The sequence below is a fragment of the Lupinus angustifolius genome, chromosome LG14, assembly GCF_001865875.1.
Source record: "Lupinus angustifolius cultivar Tanjil chromosome LG14, LupAngTanjil_v1.0, whole genome shotgun sequence".
NCBI classification, from domain to species: Eukaryota; Viridiplantae; Streptophyta; class Magnoliopsida; order Fabales; family Fabaceae; genus Lupinus; species Lupinus angustifolius.
In genome coordinates this window covers 8,562,673-8,573,677 of record NC_032022.1, presented here as the reverse complement: position 1 = coordinate 8,573,677, position 11,005 = coordinate 8,562,673, and the positions used below count along the sequence as shown (strand labels likewise).

The 11,005-nt window shown below is 35.4% G+C and overlaps 1 protein-coding gene and 1 non-coding gene across 2 annotated transcripts; both read right to left on the bottom strand.

The window, feature by feature from the left end:
- LOC109326214 (17.1 kDa class II heat shock protein-like) lies at positions 5,043-5,852 on the bottom strand. Its single transcript, XM_019558912.1, has one exon. The coding sequence runs from the start codon at positions 5,673-5,675 to the stop codon at positions 5,199-5,201; it is 477 nt and encodes a 158-aa protein (XP_019414457.1). The 5' UTR covers positions 5,676-5,852; the 3' UTR covers positions 5,043-5,198.
- TRNAS-AGA lies at positions 6,235-6,316 on the bottom strand. The gene has a single exon. It is a non-coding gene; the product is annotated as a tRNA-Ser (tRNA).

Genomic DNA, 11,005 nt, shown 5'->3' with positions numbered 1-11,005 from the left:
GAAGTGGAAATTTCAAGATCCTTCAACAAAGTGATCAAGAAAGAATGGACATTGGTAAATCAAAAGGCTCAATCAAGAGAGGGGGATTCAATCAATGGAAAGGAGGTAGAAAGATAGTGGATATGAAGAAGATAAAGTGTTTCAATTGTGGCAAAATTGGTCACTTCTCAAATGAATGTAAAGCCTCCCCTAGGCAAGGTGATAACATAAGCAGAAAACACAACGAATCACACATGGCTAAAGAAGAATTTGAGACATAAAATGATGATCAACCTCTCTTTCTCATGATGGTTACAAGTCAGGTTAGCAAGACAATGATATATGGTATATAGATTCTGGTTGCTCAAGCCATATGACTGGACACATAGGTTGGTTGGTTAACTTTGATGAAAGGAGAAAAAACACTGTTAGATTTGCTGACAATAGGGTTATCCAAGCTAAAGGCATTGGTGATGTTTTGATCAAGAGAAAGGATGAAAATGATGCCATGATAACTGATGTGTTGTATGTGTCAAATATGAAGAGCAACTTGATCAACATGGGACAACTATTGGAGAAAGGATTTTCCATGGGATTACTCGATGGATCATAGGAAATCTATGACTAGAAGAAAAAGCTAGTTATGAGGGCATATATGGCTTCAAACATGACATTCCAAATCAGTTTAGCAACTGTGGAATCTTGGTGCCTATATGCTATGACACTATCTAAGTATTCTTGCCTTTGGCATCTAAGATTTGGGTACTTGAACTTCCAAGATTTGAGTATGTTGAGAACTAGAGACATGGTTTTAGGATTGCCCTCAATATAACTTCCAAGGAAGGTGTGTGACAATTGCCTTATTAGCAAGCAGCCAAGAAATTCATTCAACTCATATACTGCCTCAAGAGCAAATAACTTGCTACACATAGTCCACTCTGATGTTTCTGGGCCATTTGATGTTCCTTCATTAGGAAGCAACAAGTACTTTGTCTCCTTTATAGATGATTTAAGCAGAAAGTTGTGGATCTATCTAATCAAACTCAAGAGTGGAGTCTTCTCAATCTGTAAAGACTTCAAGAGATTGGCAGAAAAACAATCTGGGAGGAGCATATAGATCCTTAGAACATATGGGAGTGGTGAATACACATCAAGGGAATTTTCTGAATTCTACAAGGAGCAAGGAATTGTGCATCAGGTAACTGCTCTATATACACCTCAACACAATGGAATTGTAGAAAGAAGGAATAGAACAATCCTCAACATGGTTAGGGGCATCTTGAAGACCAAGTTTCTCCCACGCAGTTTTTTAGGAGAAGCAGCCACCACTGTTGCATTTGTTCTGATTAGATGTCCCACCAAGAAGTTGAATTTAGTAGTGTTAGAAGAAGTTTGGTCCGAAGTAAAACCTTCAGTGAAACATCTAAGGATATTTGGCTCACTCTACTATAGTCATATCCCATATCAAAGAAGAAAGAAGCTAGACAACAAGAATGAACCAATGATCTTCATTGGATACAACCCTACTAGTTCACACAAATTGTATAATCCTACAAATAAGCAAGTTGTATTAAGTATAGATGTACACTTTGATTAATATGAATCATGGAAATGGCCTTAAGACAACACCATTCCTATGGCTAGTTTGCATCTGGATTGGGAGAATGTTGATCTGGTCAGAAAAGAAGAAGAGACAGATGCACCAAATCATATGCAAAAAGGATTTCATAAAAGACCAAGAAGGCAAAGGAAAGTTCCATATAGACTCAGTGATTTTCAGCTCTACTTTGATGATGCTATCAATACATATGGAGACTTGGTACAACACATTGCTCTACTAGCTAATGCTGAGCCAATAAGCTTTGAAGAAGCAATCTCTAGAAATGTTTAGAGAGATGCTATGCTAGAAGAGATCAAGTCAATAGAGAAGAATGACACATAGGAATTGGTGACCCTAGCAGACCAGAAAACTCCTATAAATGTCAAATGGGTCTTCAAGGTCAAGTTAAAACTTGATGGCTCTATAGAAAAACATAAGGCAAGGCATGTGGCCAAAGGATTTATGCAAAAAGAAGGACTTGACTACTCAGAGGTTTTTGCACTAGTGGCTAGATTGGAAACTGTGAGACTTATGGTAGTCTTAGCTAGTTGGAAGAAATGGAGATTCTGTCAATTATATGTCAAGACAACCTTTCTCAATGGTCCACTATAGGAAGTGGTGTTTGTGTCTCAACCCCCTGGTTTCATCAACAAAGGTGATGAGGATAAAGTGCTAAGACTCAAGAAAGCACTCTATGGATTAAAACAAGCACATTGAACATGGAACAAGATGATTGAAAAGTTCCTACATGAATCTGGTTTTCAGAAATGCTCAATTGAGAATGGTGTGTATATCAAGTCTATAGACCAAAACAATGGTGCTTTATTCATCTACCTATATAAAGATGATCTTCTAATCACAAGTAGCAGCTCAAAAGGAATTGAAGAATTGAAGGAAAGCCTAAAGGGTGAGTTTGAAATGACAGATTTAGGAAGATTGTCATACTTCCTTGGTTTAGAATTTCAATACACCAAGAGAGGATTATTCATGCACCAAAAGAAGTACCTACTTCAGGTGTTAAACAAGTTCAATATGATGAATTGTAATGCCTCAGAAACTCCGGCAGAGATGAACCTGAAACTGGATAATTGTGAAGGAGAAGCGACTGCAGATGCAACACTATTTAGGTAAATTGTGGGAAGTTTGAGGTATATTTGCCACACTAGACCAGAAATCTCCTTTAGTGTATGTGTGATTAGTAGGTTCATGCGTGATCCAAGACACTCTCACATGAGTGCAGCCAAAAGAATTATGAGATACCTAAGTAGAACACTTGATTTTGGTATTGTTTTCCCTCAACAAGATGAGAAAAGTAGCTCACATCTGGCCTACTCAGACTCTGATTGGTATAGAGATATACTAGACAAAAAGAGCATAATGAGGTATGTGTTCATGGTTGTAGATGCTCTTATCTCTTCGTGTTCACTGAAGCAAAAGGTAGTGCCATTACCAACTTATTGAAAGAGTAATTCAAAATTTAGTTAATATGGTTAAAGGGTTTCTATAAATAGTAATTCCTAACTATCACCTTGTAATTAACATACAATAATAGAAACCTATTGATTTTTCACTCCTCACATATAGATTTGCTTCTCTGCATAATCTTTACTTTTCCACCTCTGTCTCCATTCTCTTCATTCTGATTCCATTCCTTCATTCATTCTACGTTTTGTTTCATTCATTCGATTCACTTTCACTTCCTTTGTTCCAACAAAAATATAATACCTCCAACTTGTTGTGGATAAACCTAATTTATTGTCATAATCTTTGGATTAGAATCCCCTCTATTAATAAAGAAGCAAGTACTTAAAAACAACATGAAAAAATAGAATGATAGGACACTTTTAACCTTTAGATAAATGAACACACAATAATGTCATATTTCATCATGTCATGTGTATTAATAATGCCTGAAAATTTCATAAGATCGACATAGAGAGACTACACCAATTTGTCACTGCATATAAATAAGAGAGCTTTTAAGTCAATTATGGTTGGTATCATTAACTCTTCTTTGTGACGTTGTACATGGAAGACTTATATTAGTATATAACTACGAGAGCGAGCGATTTTATACTATCCTAAAGGTTGCAAGCTGACTTATTTATCATCCGAGAGTATTTTGGGTTTTGAGAATTTCAAAGTAATGGAATGTTAAAACAAATAAAGTGGATTTTGTAGGAATAATCGTACATGTATTACTCATAAAATGAAACCCAGTAATGTTGACAAAGATAAAGTTAGTAAAATTGTTAAATTCAATCTAGCAATCCAATAATTCTGGCAAGTTAATTCATCTTAGATACAGAAGTTGTTATAATTATATTGTGATAGATATCACCATCTTTACATAAACAAATCCAATAGACCTCTAGTGTAATTTGATCATCCGGTCGTTGCTCAATTGTGTTAACATGTCATAATGTTGGACATGCACCCTTGTGAAAAAATAATTTTTTATATATATAAATTTTAGACTTTTTATTCTTTTTGAATATTTTCAAGGATTAAATTAGATTTTTAGCCGTAAATATTACAATCTTTTATTTTGTCTCTCTTAAATAAATTATTTTAGTGCCAACAAATATAATAAATTTGATTTTAGTAAGGATTAAAAGTCCTTATATTTACAACGATTATACCACTTATTTTTAACATAGAAAAAAGACCCATTAAGGTAAATAAGATATTTTCTTAATAAGAAACTATTTAAGGGAATATAGTTAACCTTCCCAACAAGTGTTAGTGTCATTCTCAGAAATCAAACCCTTAACCTTTTGATTATCTCAAACTCAAACGAGTTCTTACACTACTAAATTAATATATTGTTGGTAATCTCAGGTCAAATTATTTATTGTCAAAAGAACTACATCACATCCCAAATCAAATAAATCAACTTTTATTTTTCCTGTGTAAGAAGGTTACTCTTTGTTTTATGTTATTTTATTATTATGTTTGACTTTTGTTGTGTAACAAAAATGAGGTAGAAGAAAGAGAAGAACAAACCTGTGGTAGAAGGAGTAGGGGTGGAACACGTGGTGAAGCGACGATATTGTTCAGATGAGTGAACGTTAGTTAATGCAATCTAAACCCAATTTGGAGTGAAGTACGTAAGCTATAAGAAGAGTACTCATGAATGTGAAAAACTTGGTACTATGAGTAAAATAGAGAAGCAATTAGTATTGACTATTGAGCATTGAGTTTTCTGAAGGAGGAAGTTATGTTGTTTTGGAACTGGTTACGACGTTGTTTCTTTTTCATCAAGTAATAATCTTTCGTAGCAACACATAAAGAAAAAGAATGTGACCTTTTTGTATATTATTTTTTATGGGAAAAAGATAAGAAATGTTAAAGCCAATTAATCTCAAGATGGGTAATTTCCATTTTTAGCAAATGACAAACTTTGTCTTTTCAAATACAGTAAAGGAAATTAAAAAATTCAAGATTGTGAATAATCAGACGAAGAGAAATTAAAATTCAAGATTGTGAATAACCAACAAGTAAGTATAGATCCTCACATTATTTTACAAATACCCAAAGCACAAAATCATTACAACAAGACAAGACAACCAAAAAACCTTCACAGAACATATTAAACCACCAAAGTGAATGTTCTTTCTCAAACAACCTTAACCTCAATGGTCCTTGGCTTCTTTGGCTGAGGAGGAGGCAATTTCTGAACAGTAACACTAAGCACACCATCTTGACACACAGCAGAAACAGCATCAGTATTAGCATTCTCAGGAAGCACAAATTTCCTCATAAACTTACCGACCCTTCTCTCCATTCTCAAATACTTCACACCATCTTTCTCTTCTTCCCTTTTCCTCTCTCCACTTATCAATAGCACGTTATCATCTTCAACCTGAACCGTTATGTCACCTCTCTTCAACCCTGGCATGTCGATCACAAAAACATAAGAGTTCGTATATTCCTTAATGTCTGCAGCAGTTGCAGCCATTGCCTTAGCGTCACGCATGTATGTCTGTGTTGGAACACTGACATTCTTGTTCGATGGTGTTTCGTCTCTGAGGTCCATTAGGTTGTGGAGATTGTTGTAGAATGGAGTGTCCCAATTCAGTACCCTGAAATCCATAATTTTTCAGAAAATTAAGTGATTGAAATGTTTTAAAAAGTGGTTTTGTGTATTTGCGATTACTGCTTTTGATTGAGATGGAATTTAATGTGTGTATATATATTGTGCCGTGGATTATTGGCGAAAGAAATGGAAGTGTTCAAGAAAGATGATGGAAGTTTCTAGAGAAGAGAGAAGTGTGATGGGAAGAAAGTTCTAGCAGGTTCGGTTAGGATAGGATACTCAATTCTTCTAAAGCTCTTGCGTCTAGAACATTGTGGAATTTTCTTTCAATTTTTATATTTGAGCCTAAACATATAAATATGTTTTAACTTTCCAAGAAGAAACAAAAAGGTGGATGTGCAGGAGTGGTTATTGGGCATGACTAGAAATCATGTGGGCTCTGCTAGCGCAGCAGCTTTGAATCCTGCCGTCCACGTTTTTATACTTTATTTTGTACTTTCTAAAAAATATACAGGATTTTACTGGGCTTCCTAGAGGCACATGGGCTTATTATTGTTTAAGATCGTCTTTTTTAAATAAGATGGAAATTGCATAAATAAAAAATAAGTTGATAAAACGTGGACGGCAGGATTCGAACCTGCGCGAGCAAAGCCCACATGATTTCTAGTCATGCCCGATAACCACTCCGGCACGTCCACCATGTTGTTTCTTCTTGGAAAATAAACCAATATTACATTTGTCTTTAAAATATCAATTCTTATTTAATTATAATAATTCCTTTGTTGGCCGGGGCTGTTAATCTATATTGGTGTGGCCATGTTTTTAGAATTTAACATATATGCACATAGATTATCATTATTTTATGCATGTGAACTGACGTTAATAGGGTTAATAAAGAAGCTCAAATCTTCTTTTTATAGTGGATTGAGAGGTGAACTTCCTCACGTTTATGTGATTAGATTTATAAAGAGTCGCACATCCTATTGCTATAGTGGATTTTTGACTCTGAAGTTTACTCTTTGTAGCATCTCATTACATGATGAAATCAGTAGACAATGTGTATCACTCCATGGTATTGTAATTAGACAAAAAAATTATAATTTGCTGACTTATGCACCTGTGGTGGTGCCAGGAATGTAAATCGTTAGAGACTGTTATTAGGTTGATGTCTAGTAATGTTACAACTTCAAAGACAGCAAGCAATACTCCCTAAAAAGTCCCGTTTACGGTTTTATATTATAAAATTGGTTGTTTATTGAAAAGTTCATGTCATCATGTCCCCATCATTTATATCAGGATAGTTATTTATGGCTTATTTGCATCATAAAATCCTTACACCCTCCAAAATTTTCTTTTTTCCGTTTCAACACCATGGAAAATGCACCTTGATTTAGTTGTATGGAAGTGGATTGATGAGTTTAAAGGAATTTGGCGTTGTGGAAGACACCCAACTCCTCATCAGGGATGAAAGATACACGTAGGGGGTGAAACTGAAGCTCTAGGTTGAGAATCATGTGCTGCATATCATTGCACTGGGGAAGAAAATCTCCCTTTTTGGGAGGGAGCCGTGAAATTAAATAGAAGGAAACTAAAATAATGATAATGTCATAATTTTTTTATTTCTTTAAAAATCTAATTAACAATAAAAATTGAACAAAATTATTATTATAACATTTTACTGAAGTTATTTACATACTTTGATATGTTAATTTCCAAAAAAACCTCAAGAAAACCATGAAAATTGGTAACTGGTGGATTTTATAGGCTCCAAAACAACACTCCCAAATAAAGTCTTAGGAGGTCGGAAGAGATAGCTAGCATATGAAGAGGGGTTTTATGGGGAAGAATGGGAGGATTTGTGATGGATGAACATCTGTTGTCCCAAAATAGTGTCTCACTCTATGTGTCACCTAGCATATGAAGAGGGGTTTTATGGGGAAGAATGGGAGGGTTTGTGATGGATGGACATCTGCTGTCCCAAAATAGTGTCTCACTCTATGTGTCACTGCTTGTGATTGGTCAGAAAAATAATTAATTATTAAATTTTAATTTAAATATTGTTTTTCAACCAATCACAAATAGTAACACTTTACGGGACAACAGATGTGCTCCCGTTTGTGATAAGATATGTATTATTATTTTTGTTATGTGGTCCACTAGAATAGTAATATCATAGTCAATTATTTAAACTTAATAACTGATATTATATTAGTATTTTTATATTGTTCTTATATTAGAAGATGATGACACTTGTATGATCATCATCTTTGTTTCTTTATTTTTTTTAAATAGTATTTTGTCATCCATAGTGAGAATCGATTAATGAAATATGAATTTTATTTTCTCGTATTATTTCTTTCCTTAGGAGTAGAATAATTAATAGCTTAATTCCTGGATTGGGGGATTTGTTCCTATCAATTGGGTGCTTCCATTTACACTTCAATGCCTCCCATAGCTAAGGATGATGCTCTCTTGTTCATAAACAAGAAGTTTCAACAATTACATAATCAAAAGGATGCAAGACACAAATCCATTCTCAAAATTATTGCCAACCTTAACCATAAGATTACTATCATCAAACCCCACAACAATGGATGCTTGTCAAGGAACTTTCTTTGCAGAACAATGTTTTCAACAACAACATTATCAATAATATTACCAGCAGTGCCCATAATATGACCCATACCAGCATCACTATCAACAATCCTACCTGTACCAACAACTTATGATTCCACAACACCAACAATGCCATCTTGAACCCCAATTTCAACTTCAAATTAAGCCACAGACATAGGGACAGTCTCAACCATCTTCACACGATCAATCTCCTTTGTCCCCACTATATCAGAATCAAATGGAAGTTCTTCACCAACAGCAGCTACAACCTGTTGCATAACCACATAATCAGATCTCATCACTGACTCATTCACCAAGCCCTCCCTCAGTCTCAATCTCAGCCTTATCCTTACCCACAAGATCAACCTCCTTTTGTCCAGCCTCGAACCCAACAAGACATACAAATGCTTGCATATCAGCAACCTCATTATCAAATACAGCATCCGTTTTCTAAGAAAATTCCAACGATGCACCCATGTGATCAATATTTTGTTATGCTCCCAAATCAGCAACAATCAGCTATGATGCCTTCATCTACGTTGCTGACATGTCCTTCATTTTTTCAACCAATAACTCACATAGGTGAAAGAAGAAGAGAAGAGAAAGTAACGATTGTTAGAATTTCTGACAATTTATGGGTCACAAATATAATTCTATAATTGTGTTATGACCATTATTTAATTAGCCAAATATAAAATGGTCTTCAAGAATTAATTTTGTGGCTAAGGGCATATGTGTCATGAAATATTATAAGTGTAGATACATTCAGGAAATTTGTAATTTGATGACGGGACTGAATTAGAATTATTGTAACTTAAGTAGTAATCGCTATGGTTACTTTTATAGGTTATGGTCCCCATTTGTAGAGCAATAGGTTTTGTTGAGTAGCTGATGAGAATAAAGGTGTGTTAAAGAGGAGTTGTCCAAAAAGGCAACAACACTAATCAGAATTGCATTAGCGAAAAGGATTCTCTCCTTGGCTTTTCATTCCCCTCTAGAGAAGCATAAGGAAAACCATCAGGCTCTATCATCTGGAAGATCTTCATACCCCCTTGACAATTCCAAATGGCTACTCAAGGTATGCTCTTCTTCTTCACTATGAAATCAATTGGGGTTTCTTCGGTCTAGATCAGGATTGTTCCATTTGGGTTTATGTATGGGCATAAACGTTTTGTTATAGGAGCAAAGCCCTGATCATTAGGTTTTTCGCATTCAATCAAAATGATTATTCAGAATAAATCCAACAATTGGTATCAGAGCCACCCTAATTTGATTCATGTGTGAAATTAGGTTCCTCTTTCTTCCCCAAAATTTGGATTGATTTAGGGTTTGATGTTTTAATTATGCCATGGATTGATTAGAATAGAAATTCATTGTTTTCCATGTGCATAAAGATAGATTCAAAATTGAATCAATGTTTTTTCTAGCGTTCTTTTAATTTTTGGTGGTTTTTTCGGAGAAAAATGATGTAGAAACTGCCATGTTCGAGTTCTGGCACTATGCTCTCGTCCAAGCGAGAGCTGAACAGAAGTATTGGCTTCTATTGTGCCCAAGCGAGAGTGCCTCACCCAAGCGAGAGCTGAATAGAAGCATTGGCTTCTATTGCGCCCAAGCGAGAGTGCCTCGCCCAAGCGAGAGCTGAACAGAAGCATTAGCTTTTATTGCGCCCAAGCGAGAGTGCCTCGCCCAAGCGAGAGCTGATAAGAAGCATTGGCTTCTATTACGCCCAAGCGAGAGTATGCTCGCCCAAGCGAGAGTATGCTCGCCCAAGCGAGAGTTCCTCGCCCAAGCAAGAGTACAATCGCCCAAGATTTTTTTTTTTGTTGGGAAAATTAAGATTTATGGGGCTATGGTATCTCTGTGCATTAACTTTGATTATTATTTGGTAATCCATTAAGTTGTCCGTTATTTCAAGTGAGTCAATTGAAGTGAAATGTCGCCAAAGTGACCTCTCTCATGGATATAACTCATGAGGAATATTAGATGTAAGTGTGTATGATTATTCATTATTCATGCGAGTATTAATTGGCCCAAAGGAAAGTTGATATTTGGCCGAAGATCATACACACCTGTGATGATAAACATGTTATACTTCTAAATTTTTTATACATGTGACTGATGAATCAATCCAAGGAGGGATTCGTCAGTTCACATGCCTATAAATGTTTGATCATTACAACAAAAGTACCACTTGTAGTTAATATTACTGTCCAAAGACTTGATATTAATGGTGCACTAGGTATCTTGATTTGGACGAACCATTATTTAAGCACATTGATAATTTTAAGTTGTGAGCATATTTTAATATTTTGTCTTTTGTCTAATTCAGCTACATCAATTGCTTCTATGTCTGCAAGTCTGAATTCGGTTCCGGTCCTTAATGGAACAAATTTTAAGGACTGGAAAGAGAACATGGAAAATTTTCTTGACTGCATGGATCTAGATTATGCATTAAGGGTAGAGCAACCCCCTTCTCCCTCGGAATTCAGTGCCTCTAAAGAGATGAAGGATTATGAGAAGTGGGATCGCTATAATCGCATGAGTCTAATGATTATTAAGCGCGGCATTCCAGAGGTCTTTAGGGGTACTATCTCAGATGAGATAAACCATGCCAAAGTTTTCCTTGCTGAGATTGAAAAACGCTTTACAAAGAGTGATAATGCGGAAACAAGTACTCTATTACAGAACTTGATTTCCATGAGGTATCAAGGCAAGGGAAACATAAAGGAATACATTATGGGAATGTCCAACATTGCTTCAAAACTTAAGGC